The sequence below is a fragment of the Lepisma saccharinum genome, chromosome 23, assembly GCF_977018435.1.
Source record: "Lepisma saccharinum chromosome 23, izLepSacc3.1, whole genome shotgun sequence".
Lineage (NCBI taxonomy): Eukaryota > Metazoa > Arthropoda > Insecta > Zygentoma > Lepismatidae > Lepisma > Lepisma saccharinum.
In genome coordinates this window covers 40,526,256-40,550,020 of record NC_139251.1, presented here as the reverse complement: position 1 = coordinate 40,550,020, position 23,765 = coordinate 40,526,256, and the positions used below count along the sequence as shown (strand labels likewise).

The 23,765-nt window shown below is 37.3% G+C and overlaps 1 protein-coding gene across 1 annotated transcript; it reads left to right on the top strand.

Annotated features, from left to right (window-relative positions):
- The first annotated feature begins 347 nt into the window (after positions 1 to 347).
- On the top strand, positions 348 to 23,378 carry Su(P) (prostaglandin E synthase Su(P)). The gene is made up of 6 exons (XM_083144551.1): positions 348 to 959; positions 8,649 to 8,852; positions 11,213 to 11,415; positions 12,509 to 12,620; positions 15,018 to 15,118; positions 22,697 to 23,378. The coding sequence occupies exons 1-6, from the start codon at positions 657 to 659 to the stop codon at positions 22,956 to 22,958; spliced, it is 1,185 nt and encodes a 394-aa protein (XP_083000677.1). The 5' UTR covers positions 348 to 656; the 3' UTR covers positions 22,959 to 23,378.
- The last annotated feature ends 387 nt before the right edge of the window (positions 23,379 to 23,765 follow it).

The following is a 23,765-nucleotide window of genomic DNA, read 5'->3' as shown; positions in this document are numbered from 1 at the left end:
TTCCCATTATAAAATTGTAGAAAGAAGTTATTTTCTGAATAACATGATGGCCAGGGAAGGGGGGGGGGTTCTGGCCCCCATAATCCATTTCGGTTGGCCTATGTTGCGTACCCTAGTTTAAATGTCACCGCACGCCACTGGTATTTCCCTGGGATCAGCGTTTTGATGTTTCACCCATTGCAGATTGATGCCCGTCTCGGAGGCCCTGCTGAGCAAGGTTTTGTCTGAGAGACATCTGTTGGGTAAATGCCAAACTACTAGGCATTTACGTACGTACGATTTTTCTCGAGCTCGATACGCTCTTCTCTTGAATATCCACACTCACCTGGCTGCAGGTCTTAGCAAATTGTCCTTTATCGTGCGCCTTAGACAACGAAGGCATAATTTATTTCTATTTACTTTATATATCATTCAAATTATGTCATGTTGTGCAATAATGCTGATAATACATAGTCACTAACCATATTGACATAAATTAAATTCAGAGCAATTGATTCTGCCTAGAGGGACGATTTCTGCAATAGTAAAATTTGGTTCCTTTGGCCCTTTGGCATGCAAGCAGTCCAGATCCAGAGTGCTCAAAAAGTTTGTGCTTAAAAAGTGAACGCTGGAATTTTGTTGTAGACGGTCATGATATTTCTTGTACATTGCACATAATGTCTGGTTTCAATTATATCCGTTTTGGTCTTCAGAGACAAGTAAACGTGCTGTTAGCAAATGCCAACAAATGTTGGATAAATGGAGGATCATCACATAGATTGTTTGTTTCCCGTTCTAATATTAATGCAAAATCAAACAAAACATTGTTTTTATTAGGCAGTGTTGGTGTGGGTGCTCTTGTGGGAGCTGGATATTCTTACCAGAAAATCAAGGAAACCAAAGTGCCAGTTGCCGATGCTTGTTCGAAGTGCGAGGGCTTAATATTAGAGGCTCTACCTAATATAAAGCCTTCACGAACGGTAAGTCTTTACATCACCGTACAAGCAGAAAAGAAAAGCAGGTAAAAGTTTAGTATGCCCAAAACGTATATCTTCAATTTTACAGGAGAAAGTACATTACCTATTTCCTATACGCCGAACTCGTATCACTAGTTTATTTCGTCACTTTTTACATTGGTACTTACCGATTGTGCATTGGGAAACATTCGGTAACAGTAGTATAAGCCGGAGACACATTAAACTCATTTGTTTTCAAATAAAAATCATTGCTACTTACCTCATATGCATAGTGGAAGATTTTTCAAGCTGGGGATCACTTTTTTTCCATGAAAAAAGCGTTATTTTTAACATTATAATCATTTATTGGTCGTTGCTAATTCGGCGGCCAAATTTTGACTCACGTTGTCTATCGTCAGCTGATGTGCAGTGTTTCCAAACTTATGAACCGATAAATGCCGCACAAACTATTCACAAAGGGTTTTTAAGCGAAAATTGAGGCTAGACTCTACTTTACGTCCTTATCTGCATGGTGATTGCTTCTTTGCGTTCGCGGTGCACGATCGTGGTGCGGCACCCGGCAACTCTTCGGGTAAGTACCTTTTTCTTTTTTACACTTTCTGTTCACGATAGCCCCACTATCCATTCACGGGGTCGAGGTATGCCTACGAGGTTAGGTTAGGTTCCATTAGCACTCATTTCACCCCTAAATATGTGCTTCATCATCTAAAAAATTCCTCAGTACGTTCAATTGCGCATATCTGGACAACATCAGTTTTTCTCGATTTGTTCACGATAGCCCCACTATCTATTCACGGGGTTGAGGTATACCTACGAGGTTAGGTTAGGTTCCATTAGCACTCATTTCACCCCTAAATATGTGCTTCATCATCTAAAAAATTCCCCATTACGTTCAATTGCGCATATCCGGACAACATCGGTTTTTCTAGATTTACTCCTTCAGGAAATTTTTGCTCGCTTTGGGATTTACGTTGTTGAATTCCTTATAAAATAAGCTTTCCAACGATATATGACACGTATTCCTTAGCAAAAGGACGTAAACTAGAGTCTTACCTTACATTGGAAAAAAAACAACTGCTCACCCGTCATCTTGTCAAACTTCCGCGTGGTTGCTACACTGTGAGGGGGTTACATAACCGAACGCACGGAACATTTGATTCACGTAGTCGACGGTAATGGCGGAACGAGCTATCTTACAACGGAGATGCATGATTGACGAAAAATACCTTATTTACAGGCAAAATACGTTGCACGATTCTAAAAAAACAATTTCCCCGGCTTCAGAAAGTCCTCAAGAACGCAATTCCGTAAGTACTTTCTCGTCTTTTCTCCTGTAAATTTTAAGAAATCCGTCTCCGGCTTATACTACTGTTACCATTATTTTAAATGAAAGTACAATATATACCATTCATATATAAAAAAGGGATAAATTTAATTTCGTATGAAGTAAGGTAAAAATTACAAGAAATTTATTGTAGCCCTTTTTGTATATGAATGGTACATATTGTACTTTCATTTAAAATAATATTTTTAGTGAAGTGCAACAATAAACTATAGTCATTATTCATTTCCTTTTTTTGAAGGTATAGAACAGCGAATAATCTTACCATCTGTTTCGATTAAATAAATCTTCTTGAAACAGCTTACCGTATTCCATAGCTTGCTGTCACCAGGCACGTATGCAGAGGGGGGGCTCAGGGGGCTCGAGCCCCCTCCGAAATTTTTCGATTTACACTAGATAAAATGAGGTTTTTGGCTTGTGTGTGTGAAATAAAGTAACTATTGTGATTATAATTTAAAGAGAGATATAATTATCGAAAAGCGGAGAATGTTCTAGAACCCTGAGGGATAACCCTGTTATTGATAATATTATATGTAAACTTTTCTTGCTCTTTCGGTGTTGTTGCAACGAACTTGAGCATTATTTAAAGATTTGTCAGCATTTGGAAGTTGCACAACAAAGCACTGTTGAAGGCAGCGCCATGAGTCGGGCGATTCGTTGGATTACTAATTCTCTGAAAAGCTCGAGAGGGAACGTTCTTGAATAGGATGTGGAGTCGAACTACAAAACATTTTATGTGCGGAACATTCCAGAATATAATATGGATATAAATACGCGGATTCAATTTCACAGTTGGTCTGTACAACAGAATCATTCAATAAGACTTCAGGAGTAAGTGTGACAGTCGATTAGTGATCATTCAGTGCCCATTGACAGTTTTTTAAGATGTAGAGATTAGGGGGGGGGGGGGGAACTAGTGACACATTTTGCTGAAAAGTGCTGAAGTCTATCACTATTACAAGTTCGGGTCCAAAGCTGAAGACATTGCTGACAGTGTAGTGCTAGTTTCGGGTCATGAGCCGAAGAGATCCAAGGTCTCTAAAGTAAATATTTCAGCAGTAATGGGCATTGGAGCATCGTTTTTTTTGTTTTTCTTTAAAAAGGAAATAAGCTGCACAGATCGACTGAAAATCTAAGTTTTGAGTGACGATTTATTAGTGACTGGACCAAGTTTCCTGCATGCAGTTAGAGAGTTTCGTGGGCTAAAAAAGGACTTTTAAGTCAACTGTTTTGGAAAAACACTCAAACACTAACCACCACAAAGGGGCAGCCATGAAGGCCGAAAATTTTATGAATGTCGAGAAGAGAAAGCAAGAGATTTCTTTGTTCTACCGAGTGAACTACTGAGTCACCCTTGGCTTCGCTTGATCTTTTGCTGTTGCTGTAGAGCAATGGCACGGTATGCCTGGTGCAGCCTGCATTTTCCACTAAAATTTCTGCATGGCACATCTCTTGTGTATGCCCAACCGTAAGATGTTGCCTGTTTAATTAACAAGCACAGAAAAAGGAGACAGAATAAAACTAAGGGACATTCCCAACCGGTTGACAAGATATTTTTCTTCTGTGGTCAACACGAGCTGCCGTTTCAAGGTGACAATGAGACTGACCCACCAAGTTTCACACCGAAGCTACAAGCTATACGTGTCGCTTGAGGATTTCACAAATCGAACACAGGCTTGTGTAGCCTGTAGTGCCGCTACGGTGTGAAAAGTTTCTGTTGATTGGGTCACTCATTGCAAACGACGTGTGTGTGCCTTTGGTCTGAATTCTTCCTAAATGTTGAAGATCCAAGTCACAAGGATGGAAAATTAGGATTTTTGTTAAGGTTACGTTTCGAAGGCAGGCGACAACATCATAAAGGATCATATCCAAACCTGGGAGAACACATTCGAATGGACCGGACCCTGTGGCTGAGTGGTTAGCAAATCGCAATGCGACACCAAGGGTTCCGGGTTCGAATCCTGCTCGGGCATGGTTGTTTGTGAATGTTCATTCATCAATTTCATCACTCATCCCCATCCTCGCAAATTAGCCAAGAGGCACAAAACGCGAAGTAAAATAAAATAAATCAAATCAAAACATTCGAATGGATTCTCCATTGCATAACAGCTTCGTGAAACGGACACATACACATACTGAGATCGTTTCGGCACAAACACAACGTTCGTACATTGCAAGAGAGGAGTCGAGTGATAGAAAAATGTCCCGATATCAGGTTCTGAAAGGAAAAAAAAACAGCAGCTTAAACAGTGGCAGATTTTGGAGACAGTTGCTCTCCATTTTTGGCCCCGCACTATGGCTTTTTAATGCTAACCTTTGTCTACCAAGAGAAAGTAAACTTTTCTTGCCCTCCCCCCCCCCCCCCCGCACCGTTTTGGAACTGAATCGCCACCATCGACCTTAGACCTTGCGAGGTTCTATCTATACCCTTGTAAAAAAATGATGTTTAGCCCCCCCCGAAAAGAATTTCTGGATACGTGCCTGGCTGTCACTTGTATCTGGCTTCAGTACTGTCATCACTGTCACACAGTAAAGTTAAAATTATTCTAAAAAATCCACAACAAATGTCGAAATCTAGCAGATACGTACACTTTCAACTCAACAGCCATGTACAGAGTTTGTTACTACTTAAGCCTAGATTGCATTGTTGAAACGATTGTTGCAATGTTCTCCCAACACTCATTCAGGCAAGGTAAGTTAGAAGGCACTTGTTCTTCCTTTTCTCTAAACTGCACCAAATTGACAATTGTTGAATGCTTTGTTTATTGAAAATTATTTGATATCTTGTCATAAAGGGACCAAGGAAGATATTTTTTAAAAAAGGGGGAAAAGAGGATGTTTTTAAAAAAGGGAATGTGGGCTGAAAAGGGAAGTCAAAACCATGTAACTTTGTTGGTGGAAGACAATTATCAAGTTTTGTTATTAATTCCATGATCCTGTTGCAAAATAAAATAAAAATGGACTTCCCTTTAAAATCCAGTCTCTACTTATGAGTAATGATTCTTACAAGGTGTACCCAAGAATGTAGGAAATGCATGTTTGAAGTTTGGAGAAAATAATTTGCTGCTTTTAATGCTAGAACTCCTAAGGGAAGAGAGGGGTGGGGAGGTTCCTTGAACTTCCAGGTACTCTCTTCCTAGAAAAATGACTGATATTGACAAAATATTCGTAAAATTTGTAATTGTTCTTAATTATATGCTCCAATTATTATTTTTTTTAAAAAAAAGGGTCCAATAAGGTAATGTTTGTTTTTTTAAAGATTAAAAAGTTAGAAAATATCCCAATTCTCTTGTGAGTTCAAGGAGCCCCTCCCTGCCCTAAGAAGTATTAAGGGTATATTTTCTGATATGTAATTTTCGTTTCTGTCTATAAATGTGGATATAACACCATTCAAATATCATGTTATGGATACATTACCATGGAAAGTTTAAAGGATAATAAATTAATGCTAGTTTTGCACTGCTTTCAATGTCTATGTCCATAATCATTTCTGCAAAGATCTTATTGAACTTTTATTTAGTAATTTATTGCCTTACTTTCAGAAACATTTCTTACCAGAATAACTTACAGAACTTGATAAAGTAACTTGCAGTCCATATCAATATTTGGAAAACCAGATCATCTGTATTGCTTGGATATCTAGATTACCTGTTACATCCTAAATGGATATCAGATAATTTGAAATTTAGAAAGCTGTTGTCTGGATTTCATGGCTAACCCTTACAAAAATATTTATAATGTATTTTTACTGTTAGTATTTCGTTGAATGCCATTTTTGGCTCATTGCAAAAGTGGGGATGAGTGATGATTAGATGAAATCGAGGCCCAAGTTCAGATTGTTTAATTCTAAATGGTAACGGTTCAGATTGTTCTGATTTTTTTTTAAATTCTCCTAGCAGGAAGACTAATTATCGTAGAATTTTATCAATCATTGTCACACGAAATTTGAACCTTCCTTAAAGTAATGAGCACTGTTTGGATTTACAAAAAAGGTTATTTATTTTAGGAAAAAATGTTAAAAATTAGGTAAATGTCGGTTATATTGGAGACACATTTCTAACGCATATTTTCAGTTTCACATGGTTCGAGCTTACCAATTGTGTATTGCGGAACCTATTTCAAGGTGCCATTATGCTTTTTACACAAAAATAACTTAGATTTTTCACATTCCGAGTAATTCTTTTGGGTCCTTTCTTCCATTGCGGAACATAGAATATTTCGCACACAGCTGTGGATCATCACGCGTCGTGCTTGTGTTTTGTCGATTTGGAGTGGGCGTGCAGTGTTGCAACCTTCATAACCGAAAAATACCTACTTTCGTGTTCATTATGTCATCACAAACCATTGACGGATAGCTCCAAAAACCATTCCTGATAGCCCCAAAAACCATTCACGATAGCCCCAAAAACCATTGACGGATAGCCCCAAAAACCATTTACAATAGCCCCAAAAACCATTCATGTTAGCCGCACGAACCATTTCCGGCACGGTTAGGTTAGGTTGGGTTAGGTTAGATAAGAATAGTTTAAAAAAAATTTTAAAAAAAATTCTGGTAAAAAAAGGCACGTTTGGAAACACTTCTTCCTCTCGCGAGACCGCGTGACTTTCAACAGTTGCGCCATCTGCAGGTTCATAATGGAAACAACGGCATAATGTTGTCACTTCGCACAAAAGGCTACTTTATTACATCAAAAGTGGTTATTTTATGTTGTGCAGCATTCCATAGGGACAAAATACCTCCACGAAGTTTGATAAATGCAACAGAAACTCATTTCCTAAGTAGTTTCTCCTGTAAATTTGAAGAAAAGTGTCTCCGATATAACAGACATTTACCAAAAATTACTTTACGCAAGAATATGCGCTTCCCATGGACAAAGTATTTTCCATTGACAAGCAACTGTAAGTGTCGTAGACTAATGGGAATGGCAACAGTTCCGTAAGGGCACAACATCTCTCACTAGTTTATTTCGGCACTTTTAACATTCCTAGTTACGTATTCTGCATTGCAAAAGATTCTTCAAGGTTGCATGTTGCTTTTTTCACGAAAATAATTTCAATTTTTCACGTTAACAGTAATTATTGTTCTTCCTTTTTTCGCTTGCGTAACACACAATATGGCAGGCTCCACTTGAGCATGAGTCATCAGTGGGTATGCAGTGTTTCCAACCTTCAACAAAAAATACCTACTTTCTTGTTCGTCACGTGTGCAAATTGTACACTATGCACAGATTTTTAAAAAAAATTTAACTGCTTGCCTAACCTAACCCAATCTAACCAAACCTTACTGGAAATGGTTCGTGTGGCTATCCGTGCCCCACAAACCATTGATGGCTAGCTCCACAAACCATTTCCGGTTAGGTTGAGTTAGGTTAGGCAAGTATAGTTAAAAATCTTGTTCCAAAACAACGGCGTGGTTGGAAACACTGAAAGAGAGAAATATGTTGTGCCCATACGGAACTGTTACCATGGGAATTAAGAAAGTAGTAGTAAATTGGAAACTTAGTGGAATGTGGTAATTATTTCGTATCTGCCGAACGGAGTTCTTCATTTTTACAGAAGAAACTACTTACCAAAATGGGTAACAGTTCGTTACATCGGAGACACATTACAATCGGATATTTTGTGTTTCTCATGGTTCGTACTTATGAATTGTGTATTACGGAACATAGTTGAAGGTGCCATTATGCGTTTTACACGAAAATAACATCGATTTTTCACATTGCGAGTAATTCTTTTCGTTCCTTTCTTCCGTTGTGGAACATACAATATGGCACGCACAGATGTGGATCATCGCACGTTGTGCTTGTGTTTTGTCGATTTGGAGTGGGTATGCAGTGTTTCAGCCTTCTTAACCGAAAAATACCTACTTTCGTGTTCATTGTGTCATCACTAACCATTGACGGATAGCCCCAAAAAACCATTCATGATAGCCCCACGGACCATTTCCGGCAAGGTTAGGTTGGGTTAGGTAAGCATAGTTAAAAATAAATCTCATAAAAAAGGCATGTTTGGAAACACTGCTGAGACCGCGTGACTTTCGATACTCGCGCCATCTGCATAATGTTGTCGCTTTGCACAAAATGCAAGTGTTTATTATATCGAAGTGCTTATTTCTTGTGCAGCATTCTACGGTGAGAAAATACCTCCTCGAACTTTCAAAATGCTACAGAAACTCATTTCCGTAAGTAGTTTCTTCTGTAAAAATGAAGAAATGTGTCTCCGATATAACGAACGAACTGTTATTTTTACAGATGTTCGCAATATTAACAATGATAAGTGTAAACTCAAATGTAACATGTAAAAATGCTCTACCAGAGCACCTTTACTCTAACAGATTTTCTTTTTTGTAGGTTGTTGGTTCCACAGATAATCTGAAACTAACCTTGTACCAGTATCAGACATGTCCGTTTTGTTGTAAAGTGAGAGCTTTCTTGGACTACCATGGGTTTTCCTATGACATTGTGGAGGTAAATCCTGTATTGAGGCAGCAGATTAAGTGGTCACAGTATAAGAAAGTTCCCATCTTAATTGCACAAGTGGAAAATGGTTATCAGGTATGATTACCATAAATAATTTTATGTTAACATTGCAATTCCATTAACTTTTCAATACAAAAATAGTATGGCTATTTCATCTCAAGTCATATGGAAGTAATAAATGTGTCACCTTCGAATTTCAAAAGCAGCTGAAGAAAGTATGTTAAAGGACCACATGACACATGTCGAAAAATAATTTTAAAAAAATCTTTTTCTGATGATTGATTTTTGTAATTTTTTACAAAGAATTTTCTACATAATGTTAGAAGTTAGTGCATAAATGTCATTGGAAATAGTTAGTCCAGCTTCCATATTCTATTATCACAGCAAAACTCACATCCTGTGGTTCTTCACTTTTTTCAAAATAAAATTTAGACCTTCGGAAAAAAAAATGATTTTTAATTTTAGAGTTGAAGAAGGTTTTATAAATATATTCCTTAACAAGGTTTTGGAAGTGCTTTGAACAAGCTTTCAAATAAAAGAAACCATAAGTCTCTACCATTTTTTTGTTTTTGATTTATGGTGGTTTGAAAAATGCATTATTTCCCTTCCGTATTTTTTTTTTTTTTTATCAAATAGTGTCTTTCTTTGTGAGCTTGTAACACTGTACAAATCCTCAGAAAAGGAATATATTTTATTTTCTGACATGTCATGTGGTCCTTTAATATATTATTTTTCCAGCAAAACCTGTGAGGGTGAGTGGACAGGACCTATATGCAGGGCCTGATTAAGACGAAATAGGGCCTGATGCTGCATACCGTCGATTTTTTTGCATACAACTAACTTTCAAGGTGAAAATTTTACTTCCTGTGTCTAGGCGTCTGAAATCGGGGCTCCAAATTTCATTCTAAGATTTATTTTCAGGTTAATATAGCAAAAGAAAACTGTTCAGCTTTCGGAAAATTCTCGTCTGTTTTCATCTGGGCCTAATGCTGCAGCATCAATAGCACCCACCTTAATCCGGCCCTTCCCGTATGATCCGAGATGAAATCACCGAGTAGCCTTTTTATGTCTCAGCATATTTGAAAAAAATGCTATCATGCGCTGTTGTTTTTTTGTGACATCTGAGGCATTTCATTATTTTTTAGCTGTTTTTTTATGACTTCCATTAAAATAATATAATGAAGCTTTCCTGGTAATGATGCAGTGATGTAGTCTGGAAAGTTAGGGAATTTATTTTTTCTCTATACAAATCAACGTTTTTGAAGTATGAGACCTATAGAGAATGCTTAAATTCCCGTAGCAATGGTGGATACATTCACTACAGCAGGTAGACAAACTATATTTTAGTCTACAGATCAGGAATTCCGTGAACTCGAGGAATTATGTGTGATTTTTTCTTTACACTGAATTTCACATAAAGTTTCTTCACAGGCATGGAAAAATGAGCATACTTAATTCAAAATTCACTTTTGTTTTTAGCTGTGGCTCTAGCTATATTGAAGGTTTGTTTTATTACTTTCAGATTTATCTGGGGAAGAGAATTACGGTACTTTATTATAGATGACAAAAGAAGAGAAAATATTTAAACTTTAAAACTCATGATTGGCATTAACACTTAACCATTTTTGTTAGTTGTAATTGAATTAGGTGTTAATTATTAATTGTTGATTACTTGGGAGGGAAAGGGGGGTGATAAATTATTCACATACTTCCTCAATGTTTACTGTAAAATATTTAAAAATAATAATTCTGTAACAATTGTGGTTTTTCACCTTGAAAAACTGGAATTGTACTGTAGTGGACCTAAGGGAGAATTCACACCGAAGCAAGTGTCGCTTGAGAACTAGCCAATCAGCAGCAACGTTTCACACTGTAATGACATGACATACCGCACAAGCTTGCGGCGTTCGGGTGGTGAAATCTGTCGTGTTTGCAGGATAGAAAAGATAAGGGATGCTTCTGGCTGTCGGTCGGAGGACGTACTGCACCTGGCAGTGGCAGTGTGCAGCTTTGGTTGCCAAGGTGGCAGCACCTTACATGACAAAATCCTCAAGTGGAACACGTCGCTTCAGTGTGAATTCTTCCATAGAGTAGCAGTGGCAATTCAAGGGGAAAGCAGAACAGTGATAGGGACACTGAGATTGAACTGTATCCAGCCATCCTAGTTGGCAATGGTTGACCTATGCCAGTTGTAGGAGATACAGTACTCAAATTGCCTACCATCTACACTGGGATCTTTCTGCACAAAATACATACACAGAGTTTATTCCTGTCACTGTGCTCGTCCCCATGAAGAGAGTAGCATTAGGTCTCGTAAGCTTGGAAACCTTATGAGAACTCACCTGGTGTTTTATATTATTGCTTTTAATATCAAAGAAAACAATTTCAAAAGGACAGAGAAGCTAAGAATACATTTGTGTTTTCGTTTCTTTCAGCAACTAGTTGACAGTACAATGATCATATCAGCTTTGACTAGCTATGCAGAGAACAATGATGCCACTTTGAATGAATTAATGAAATGCTACCCAATGATTACATTTAAAGACACAGATGGGAAGGAAAAAGTAGATATTATGAACCGCTACTCTGTGATGACGCTGGGGAAAGATATAAATAGGAGGTCAAAGGAACAAACATTGTAAGTTGCTACATGTTCCTAGTTTAAGTTCTAGAATATTGGTGCTTTCACAAAAGAATACCTGAACTTTGTGGTAGCTTTATGTGGGGACAATCAAGTTGAATTTACTTTGTCATTAAAAGTTTGTTATGCGTCTTCTTGACCTCAAGGAGTATTTGTGGTTACCTTGAAAAATACAATTATTAGAATGGTATGGTATTCTTTATATTAGATTTCTGATGCTTTGAATTTTGGTTTGACCTCAATTTCTTATTAACTTTTCAATTGGAGTTTACAAATAGGACTATACTGCAGCACATGAAAATGTGAGCTTCAAGGTCAACCGTCTCAATGTCGCATATGTACCTTTGTACACAAACAGTTCTTTGATATCAGTGATTCAGTAAAATGGTCTGTTACTATTACCATTACTAAAGTGCTGATGACTACGAAAATTATCCCTCATATGTCACGGAAACTAGTAAAACAATTTGGCAGGCACAACCTCAATAACCAAAATAAGAGTATTATTGCACATATGTACAGCTTCGTTCAAACGTTACCTGATAATTCAGCAAATGACAAATACAATTATTTTCAAACAAGTTCCAAAGCTGACTGTGTCGTGGACAGAATGACTGTTCAGAGCATTAATAGGGCCATAGATAATGTGGAAGAAAATAAAGCCGCCTTGTATGTGCCACGGAAACACTACAAGAAAATGCATGGTCTGCATTACTTCCCTCCAGTTTTTATGATCGTGTAGAATATCTAACTGCTGAAAAGCGGAGCTGCGGTCTGAGGAAGAGAGCACCAGCCCAATGTGGCAACAGTGCCCTGGCTATGCGTGACCGTGAAGCTCATATTTTCATTCCTGCAGTATATTACAGTGGAAGCTCAATGTTATGTTCTGGATTTTACATTTTTCTGTCATATATACAATTTTCATGGTTCCAACATAGCAAAATGTTATAACATTTTCCTGCATTTGAAATTCTCTCAACCTTGATTCCATGAAAAATGCAAAATCGATGATCCAGTGTAGCAGTTTTTCAGGATTTGCCTGTTTTATTTCTATTGTTTGATGGTTGTTACTATTTCTTTCTTTTTCGAGGGAAGAAATTAAGTGGCGCAAGTGGGCAGATGAAGTTCTGGTTCACACATTATCACCAAATGTCTACAGAACATGGGAAGAAGCTCTTCAGGCTTTTAATTGGTTCTCAAAGGTAAGACTACAGATTACGTGTGCACAATTTATAATTTGCATGAAGAGCATGCGTTAAATAACAGCTTTCATCATTAAATTGCCATTTTTTAAATATAATTATCACATGCTAGCACAATAAAACTATGCTGGATTGGCATGGTGAATTTCTATTGAAAAAAAATCCAGCAGTGATAACTAATGTGCATTTTAAGTTGTCAAAATACTTATATTTTGATATGTTAAGGAACTTGAAGAGTATCGGGGAAAGTTGCGTTTGAAGTTGTTTCAGTTTAAACTTTGAAGGACCCTGGGTTTGATCTCTAATTGATTTGGTGTTTTTAAGTCCACTTTATGCACAGTAAGGCTAATTGGGACTGGACCTACAGTTTAAAGTGCAATCTAAACCAGTATGTGCTTCCACCGGGTATCGAACTCAGGGATTTGATCTCTGGTTAGAACCCCAAAATATCAGTGTTGGCCCATCCAAAGACAAGAGCTGCTTAAAAAAGTAGTAGATGCCAGTGTAGAAAGACAGATAATGGTGGTAAGGAACTCGTGCTGAGCTATTGTGTCAGAGTTTAGATTTTCTCAAAAGATTTTTCTTTTTATAAAATAAACAAGTTATGCAACTTTATGGGAATAGTGGAAAATGAACATCTTTTCTTTTGGGCAATTTACTGAATGTCACATGTGCATCAAAATGCAGAGACTTTGTCTTTATAAGCATAAGTTAGAATGGTGTATAACTTTTCATTACCATGCATGCTACTTTTGTAGTCAAGTACATCTTTTATACCGCATCTCGGAACTCTTTGGCCTTCCCGATGACACAGTGGCAATGCTGTTCCCATGTAATGAATGGGTTTGATATTGGTGGAGGTATATTGCACAGTGGCTTGGATCCTACCTTAAACTGGAGGTCCAGTGTTCCTTCTGTAGGAGGAACCTGTTATGTAATTTATTCTCTTTGCAAGTTCAAGGAATAAAATACTCACTTTGCTAAAAAGAATATTAATATAGAAATTTTTAGATATTCTGTCAGTTTAGATTACTGCACATTATAGCTATGCAGAGAGTGATGCATCAGTACTGACAAATACCAGTGTTTTTGGCATCGGAAAGGAGTGGTTAAATTAGTGAGGTAATGGCTGATACTTTTTCATCTGTGAAATGCCACGTGACACTTTTGTGGAGTGCAATTACTAGGGCTCGGAAGTTGAGGAAAATCCCGTTTTTTTCCCCTAGTGTCCAAAGACGAGGCCAAACATAATATATGTTCATTTTGGGTCATTGTAGGCCAGAAAAAGGTGGGTTTTATTTGTCCTTTTTTGCCTTTTTCAGCGTTTTTTGGCTTATTGGTCCTTTTTTAGTCTTTTTTTTAGGTCTTAACAGCTTTTTTTGCAACTTCATCTTCTTTCGACTACGTTTTTACTGCCCATTCTCAATTCGAATCATCATCAGTTCATCACCTCTTAAACATCCTTTCTGTAGTAAAAAAAGGTAAAGGTAAAGTGTTCCCCTATGCATAGCACCACGCCATGAAGGCGTATAGGGGGTGTGGGGGTAACGCCCCACACTTTCTTGATCCGGTCGTGAGTGGGGGTGATGTGATCAGCATCACGCCCCTGACCGCCTTTACCCCCCAGGGTTTCCCCCAGGTACCCATGTTATTCGACGCTGGGTAGGCGCCGGGGCCGCTTCCACCGTTAGAAAAGTTCCCGGATTTGAACCGGCCGGGGATCGAACCCGGGACCTTTAGCATGGTAGTCAGACGCGTTACCAACTGAGCCACCGCGGCCACCTTTCTGTAGTAAAGAAATAAAAAAAAGAAAGAAAGAAATATACTTAACCATCCCTGAAACGAGAGAAAAATATTTTTGGACGACTGAAATAGGATCCGAAGTCCTATTTCTTTAACCCTAGTGTGGTTAGGCCAAATATGATTTTTCAAATTATGTTAATCTAAAAAATATATAATGTCTGGAAGAAGATTCATTTCATTCATATAGTTTTTTTGCATTGTGTGTTCCATACCACCAGAATTTTGTATTTTTTTATTCATTAAATATGTAATTAAAACTGGAGTTATTAATTAATTTGGATCACATTTATACGTCCTTTTTTTTCCATTTTTAGGTCCTTTTTTTATATTTTTAGGTCTTTTTGTAGGTCCTTTTTTGGCAATTTATAGGTCTTCAACTTACGAGCCCTAGTAACTACCCTGTAAATTATGAAGAATTGGATATGTTCATTATTTTGCACCAGTATTGAGTGAAACATGGATTTTGTGATTTAATGACAGCTATATTAACATTTCAGTGAGTATTTTAAAGCAACGCTGTAGTAAACTGATACAGTATAATTGCAGCGTTTATGTATCTGGTGCCATTATATGCTTGTATTCTCTCTTACGTAGGCTGGAGAGTGGGAGAAGCATTTTGCAGATTGGGAACGATATTTAGTTATATATGTTGGAGCAGCTGCCATGTTAATGGTTGGCAAAAGACTGAAGAAAAAGTAAGTAAATCATTCTTCTTATTGGTATTCTGCAATAAATTTTGTGGTACTATAGAAAGTGAGTGTGTGTTTGTTGAGAGGGAGGGACTATCGTGTTCCAATATTACAGTGTAACTAGCGCTACGTAAATTTTATGTACATGAAGGAATCTATTTTTAACACAACCTCTACATCATGAAAACAAAATGATGATTCTTTGTGAACATTATTTTGTTTATTTTCCTTATATTGGTGTTATATTCTTTATTTTAAAATGAATAAACATGGAATATTTTAAGAGTGTGTCTTGATTGAAAAGCCTGTACGTAAAATTGATGTACAGTGCACAACATAACAAACCAAATCAAGAAGATCAGTACTTGCACCCTTCTTACCACAGTGCTGCCTTATGTCTGACAAACTGCTTGAGGCACTGCTAGGTGGAGGGGTGTGTACGTGAGAGGTGGAAGGAAGGGAAGGGAAGGGAATTACGGGCACACCACACATAAATTTTACGTACAGTAGTGTACTAGGGTTAATGGTGATTAATCCAGCAACTGTGTCACCCCAAAAGTGTAAAGTCTTGGTGTAAAGATTTTTCATTCTGATTTTCTTACAAATACTAGCTCGTAACTAAGGCTGATTCTATAAAATGTGGTTTCTCAATGCATGATGAACATCTGAACCACCCCAGGTCATACAACACTGTAGAAGATAGGAAAGTTTTCAAAATATAATCCCATTGAAATATAATAGGGCATTACATATCCTCAGTGTGTTTTTTTTTTCTTTTTCCATGCTATATCAGCCAGGACCGATGCCAGAAGCGAAATTCCAGAAATTGTTTCCATAAGCTGGCAACACTGCCACTCTTATACATTGTTGTTAATTTCCCCCCCCCCCCCCCTAGAAGTAACAGCCTATTTTCAACACAACTTTATGTGGTTGTAGAAATGTACCACTGCTACATACATTTTTTCATTCAATTTGGTGAATGCCCACAGGGGCATTTGCGGAATACCATATAGTTTGTAATCTATTTTCTTCTTCCATTAACTTTCATTATTGGGAGGTACAATGTATGAATTTCAACTCTGCTAAAAACCCTGTCATTCTGGAAGAAAAAGTTGTATCTGAAATTTTTTTCTTGAGGTACGAATTTTTTTGTACATTTCAGCAAGTTTGAAAAGTGCCCACTTGTTACTGTCTGGAGAGGCCATTGATGCCCACGAGTCTCCGTCTGCTAAAGGTCAATAAGACTGAGTCAATACTAATCGGAAAGTATTGGATTAAACTTATTCACCAATACCAGTCAATAATTTTCCAGTCTGGATATTTTTCAAAATCCACAAAAATACCATGCAACATTTTCAGTGTCTAAATTTCCCCGGAATTTTGCAGCATCTATTACAGGGTGTTAGAAAAATAAAAAATTCCTGACCTTTTTTTTTTTTTTTTTGTTCTTCTAACCTTTATTTATTTAACCACTATTTAAAATTCTTCCGCCCAGAGTTTGGACTTGGAAATTCTATTTTTTTCTTTTCTGTCGAAAGTTAGGGAGGGTCACGTGAACCGCTGAACCAATCGCCTTTGACCAGTTGCCGTGGTGAGGGGGAATTCTCTTGGTATTCTGCGTTGCCAAGTGTATGCCTGACAGCCAAAGTTCGGCGTTATTGTGCGGTTTGTTTGTGCTTTTTTTTCGTATCCGTGATTTTTATACTGAAAGATGATGAGCCTAACGCGAATACACCGGCGAAATCGGAAGAAAAAAGAAAGTTGTCGGGCGTGGTATTCCTCTGCGTGGCCAGACTCGTGAATTAGCATGTGCAGTGCGAGTTTGTTTTGAAAATGAAAGAGATAATAATGGCCCCTTGATTCCGTTTAAAAAAAGTGATTGGGAGAACAGCAGCTGCTCTGGGAATTAGCAGAACGTCCGTGATGTCCATCGGGAAGGAAAAGTCCCGCTTAATGGAGACAGACGCATCATAACATGCTATAGTACCACTGGAGTAAGCAGGATTTTATTTCGGAGGGTTGGAATTGTAAATGTGGATGTTACAAAGTTGCATTTTTTCCCGTGGGGCGGAATAAGTAAAAACATTTCATAATTATTAGAGTTGAACGGATATCCACACCCATGCTGATTCTCTTACAAATCTCACCGATACCCTTGTTTGAAAATGACGCGTATTAATTAAAAGCTGTTCAAAATATTGACTAATATTAGTGTGTAAGTAAATACTTCCAATTGTGTGTATAAATTTATTAGGGTTGTGCTTTAAACGTAAGAATTACATCAAATTCTGAAAATACTATTACGTAATCACAAAATACACTTTTCCATACAACATTGGTTCAAAATAACGGAAACTTGAAATTATGCATAAATTCAAGGGCACTGTGAAAGTGCTTGCTGCATATTTGCAAGCCTCGCGAAAGATTAAAATGTTGGAAAAGTATCGGCCGGTGTCGGTAAATATAATCCAACCGATATCTTCCGATACTGATACCACGGTTAAAAGTAGTTTGAAGACAAAAATGATATTTGGGAGGTTGATTTAATTATATTAAAATGGCATTGCAAAAGAGGCCTAAAGGTGGAAATGAACGTGTGTTTGCTATAATAATTTTCCTCAACCAAAGAGAACATTTCACGAAATGTACACCATGCATAACTTAACTTACTGTGCCATGGCAATTAAATAATATGTAGATATTGCAAGTCACATGTGAATGGGGCATTGCAAGCAAGAAATCTACTGTTTCCAAATAATCACTGACAAAAAGAGAAGGCACGTAAAATGTTTACCAGTATGATTACCGTTCATGCATATGTTTCTGCAGTAGCGTACGCAGGATTTCATCAAGGGGGGTGTTATTTCGAAAACTTTCTACAAATTCACATTACCATTTTTTATTATACTTTATTTAATTAATTAATAATAATAATAATAAATTAATAATTATTATAATTAATTAATTTAATTACTACTAATAATTATTACTAATGCAGCTGCTATTTATGAAAGAAATAGAACAAAATTACATTTCTTTTGTTTCTTTGTTACAAAATAATTGTCTAGTCAACGGTTATTTGTATGTGATAAGTCAGACATTTTAAGTGTGAAGAAAATCCATAAAATCAAGCAAATATATTAAATTTATTGAAATAATCGAAATATGAAACTCATTCAAGGAGCCGCGCTGTTCTAGTCTGACAACTTCGTGGGATATCCGGGTTCGATTCCCGGAATTGGTTGGAATTTATCCAGCCTTGTCTCCGCACACAGCCTCATAGCAATGGGTACCTGAGAGCAACCCTGGGGGATGAAGGCTGCCGGAGCATGGTGGTGCTGATCACATCACCTGCAAAATAGTTCGAGATCGAGAATGTGTGGGGCCCACCACACCACTACGTGTGCCTTCATGGCACGGTGCTATATGCACGGGGGAATTTACATTACCTTTACCTATGGAATTCGCCCAGGATGATGATGAAGCGCGAGAATACATGTTGCTAAATTCCACAGAGTCTATGTTTTCGTTGAAAAGTAAGTTTATAGACATTCCAACACATTTATCACTTCTAGGTGATTCACAAAGCAGTTCTTCAACATTATTTAATGATGTGGATGTAGACTCAGCATCACTTGAGAGTTCACAAGGGGATGTGAAATCAGTACAGAGAAGAACGTTTGCAATAAGGTCGGCACACTGCGACGAAGCAAGGAATTTTCACAATTCTCGCGAGAGTCACTGCGCGACTTTTTGCAAAAAAAAATTGCAAAATTGAACTTTGCGGCCGCTTAGATTGTGTTTGGAATGTTGCTTTTTTTCTTCATGCTGCATGGGAATAATAATTCAAATTATTATTATTATTATTATTATTATTATTATTACTGTCGCAGATCTTTGACTGTGATAAATTAGCCATTTATATTTTTTTTCTACAGCATATTCCATAATATTTCAAAAGCTCAAGGGGGGGTTTAAACCCGGTAACCCCCCCCTTGCGTACGCCACTGTGTTTCTGACGTTTCTGAATGGTTGTGTTTTTGTTTCGTACAAATATTTTTCAAAGAAAAAATATATATAACACAATACGATATTTTATATTTGATTTATCATAAATGGTAAAAAGGACAAGTACACTGTTAGACAGTATCCTCAAAACTTGTACGAACGTACCGTGCAAAGAATAATTTCCGAATGCGTGGTACTGTGTTTTACAAACAAATATGCATACTTTTACAATGTTCATGCACGAAACTACATTACCAAAAACAGCTTAGGATTAAGCTTTTTCCTTAATAAAACATACATGTGTAGTACGGGACTTTACATTATGTTTGGTTATTCATTATGTGATGAAATTGTAGTCATTCAGAAAATGTACCTTGTACATGGAACGGTTGATTAATATGATATTTGACATTTGATTTATCATAACTGGTAAAAAACAAGTGCACTTCCAATCAATTTACAATTCACTATTTGATATCGCTGTGTAGACAACAATGAAATTAATATAAACTATAAAGGATGGATAATATTGAGTAATCGGAACTCGACGTGCCATTTTAACTGGCGAGCAAAACGAAATATGCCACGAGAAGTAACTGGACCCTAAAATTTGATTGCAGTGAGATGTTCATAAGAACAGTCTCCACAATACCCTAGATAGAATTCTAACCCTCCGCAATAATTCCGAGTTTTCGGCTCATCGCCCCCCCCCCCCTCCCACCCTCGAGAGAGTCCACCCCCAAAAAGCCCAAGCACGGCGAAGTCGGTTGCCGCGGTGTAGCAAGCGAATGCGTGGGTCTCCGCCTCCCTGCCTCTGCCTGAAATGCGAGCGAGCGAAGGGTGCATGTTGACAGGAAAAGATGTCCTGTACGACTGGACAAAAAAAAGACGTTTGGCAACACCGCTTTCTCCCCTCTCACACTAGCACAAGTGGAGACGAAAAGTCTCGGGTTCCTCAAGTCCAAACTCTAGCCGGAGCGACTTTAGGTAAAGTTGGAAATTAGCAATTAAGAATATAAATAATTTTTATTTAATGAAAAAACCCTTCCAAAAGGCTGGTTAAGACAAAAATTTAAGCTGTAATTAAACAAGAAAATTAGACTTCCTTTATGTATTAATGCATGTAATAATTAATACTCTGCCAGCCTCCGTGGCAGAGTGGTTAGCATATTGCACTATGATGCCAGGGTTGTGGATCCACAATCTATATAATCTTCTGTTGGGCTCGTGTTGTCATCATTACATCCCTTCATACATCTCTTCTTACCACCATTCACCCTCTTTGTCGCTATTAGCCAAAAGGGGAAGAAAAGTGACTACAAATAAACTAAATCAATCATTATGATAGCAAGAATCCTTGCCCAGAAGTATAATTTTGTGCTTTTTCTTGACGTAGTTATTCATTTTTTTACGTTTTCTTCACTGACTTTCTTGACCCTGTATTAGTAATGTTCACAATTTTCTAGAGCATCTAAATATCATAAATTATATGTACAATTTATTTCATTATTCTTGTCAATCTGCCCCTGCTATGTATATAGAGATTATGTATGTAAAACTAATGTTATATTACAGGGTGTCCCACGAACGGCGCAACTGGGAATTAAGAGTGGCGTTACTTTGTAACCGAAACCTGTACATACATAAGTCATACACCAAATGTTAGCCCTGTCCAAGTAGATATTTTCAAACATAGAAACAACAAACGGGGTGCAGTGTTGTTCATGCAGTGTTGCCAAATGTAAGTAAATTTATTTTTCCACAAAGCATGGAAAATTGCATGTCAAACATTCGTACGGAAATTTGGACGTCAATTTCCACCTTGGGTAGGTGGACTATTTCGCCATCTATAGTTCAGAGAAGAAAACCGATAGTTTTCGCATATAGCCAATCCTGAAATGAGTCGTAAAGGCGTACCGGTCCAAGTGGGTGTTTTAAAAAAAATTATGAGGTACAGTGGCAACACTTTTGATGTTTGAAGGCAACAAAAGGTGTGTTTAGTGATGGTCTATGACGTGGAAATACTGGAAACAGGAAAAAAAGAAAATTAAAATTATGGTGAAAAAAGTGTTACTTACCTATTGCCAACCATGCAATGCGATAAGAGCACCCACCGAACGAGAACAAAAGAATCAGTTAGTTGTGTACTCAGAACTGTTTGAGCCGTGCATTTCGCTTTGTTCGTAGGGGAAGATTAGAATTGTTCTGTGAAATGAAGTAATGTAATAATCGGTCCATTCTTTTTCAACACAACAGTTGACGGACTAGTTTATCGTGACCTTATCACACAGTTTATTTCTCTGTTGGAAAGTGATGAACGTGATTGTTGGTTTCAACAAGACTCCGCAACATGTCACACGTCTAATGAAACTTTAGACATGTTGGCAGAGTTTTTTGGCGATAACATTATAAGCAAAAACTTATGGCCCAGTCGCTCGCCAAATCTGACTTCTCCAGATTTTTTCTGTGGGGTTATTTGAAACAATCAGTTTACATTAATAACCCAAGAACACTTGATGATCTAAAAATAAACATTTGCACAGCCATTAACAATATAAACCAATCAACCTTGCATAAAGTTGCTTCCAACATGATAAAACGTGTTGATGAATGCCTCAGGGAAAATGGTTGTCATTTTCAACATCTTTTGTAAAGCTACACTGCCTGTTACGTGCATTGCATGGTTTCCAGGAGTAGGTAAGTAACACTTTTTTCACCATAATTTTCATTTTCTTTTTTTCCTGTTTCCAGTATTTCCATGTCATAGACCATCACTAAACACACCTTTTGTTGCCTTCAAACATCAAAAGTGTTGCCACTGTACCTCATAATTTTTTTAAAACACCCATTTGGACCGGTACGCCTTTACGAGGCATTTCAGGATTGGCTATACGTGAAAACGATCGGTTTTCTTCTCTGAACTATAGATGGCGAAATAGTCCACCTACCCAAGGTGGAAATTGACGTCCAAATTTCCGTACGAATGTTTGACATGCAATTTTCCATGCTTTGTGGAAAAATAAATTTACACTTTCACTTACATTTGGCAACACTGCATGAACAACACTGCACCCCGTTTGTTGTTTCTATGTTTAAAAATATCTACGTGGACAGGGCTAACATTTGGTGTATGACTTATGTATGTACAGGTTTCGGGTACAAAGTAACGCCACTCTTAATTCCCAGTTGTGCCGTTCGTTTGACACCCTGTAGTATGTAATACAGGTGGAACCCTGAATTTACGTTCCCCACCTTTACATTTTCCCACATTATATGATCAATCTTCATGCTCCAAACATAGCAAGATGCTATAAAATTTTCCTGGATTTTAAGTCCTTTAACCTTGGTCCCTTGAAACTTTTGTTCAATAATTTTCAGTGTGATTTATTTTTATTGCTTTCTGATAGGTACATGCCTTTCAATTCATTTTCTAACAGGCCTTTTTTTAGCGATACATTATATTTCAAGGTCAGACCTAGCCAATCGTACCAGGGAGAATTAAATTTTACGTAATTGAAAAATCTTTTTTGGTTCCATTGTATATTTATGTGACTATATCTCACCTTTTACTTTCAGATACAGCTTGAAAGAGGATGTCCGCTCATCTTTGTATGATGAATGCACTGTTTGGGTGAGGCATTTGAGGAACAAGGGCACGAGATTTGCAGGTGGTGAATCTCCCAATCTGGCAGACCTAGCAGTGTATGGTGTACTTAATAGCATCGAGGGCTGCGATGCTTTCAAAGACTTGTTGACAAACACAAAAATTGGCTCCTGGTACAGGAATATGCAGGATGAAGTAAAGTGCCAGGCAGGAAAAGTAGCAATGCAAAGCTAAGCATGTGTGTGTCGATTTTAAAACTAGTCGTCGTGCTGACCGATATTTGTTTCAACTTATGTTTTTTAGTTTCATTTTCTCCATTATGTTATGAAGAAACATTATTGTAGCTCGAAATTTTAGACACTCACAGAAGTATCGTTGCTGATTGCAAGGTTTGCAATTGAGACAATTTATGATATCCAGTATTTGTGTTATTTAGCTGTAATATTTTTATGGTTGTCATGGAAATACTAATGTACCTGAAGCTTACTGGAATAATGTTTCTTGCAAAACCATATTTATAATTTCATGCATAGTAGTAGTTCAGTGTTATAATATCTTCCAAGTTATTCTCATGTTGATTTTCATGTAAGTTGTATTATGAAGTTTCTTTTACCATAAAAAATGACAACTAGAAGAGGCATTTGATTGTATTATTCATTCTTTGTAACCTTAACCTTTAGATCGCATCCAGGCGTTATTGCTATTTTTCATAATGATACCAATCCTAGAACAGAAGAATGCACACAACCATGGTTGATAAATAAACTATCTAGAAATTTGTGGACATTAACAGTTGGGCTGAAAAGTTCGTAGGCTAACATAGTAAAAAATATTTTTTTGACAAAATTCGATTTTATTATTCAATATAGTTGCCTTTGAGGTCGATACAACGATTATAGCTGTCATACAATTTTTATAGTACGATTTCTCTTTAGCCTCAAAATAGGCCTCAGTTTCGGCGATTACTTCTTCATCAGTGCTAAATTTCTTTCCAGCGAGCATTCTTTTAAGGTCTGCAAACACGAAAAAGTCACTGGGGGC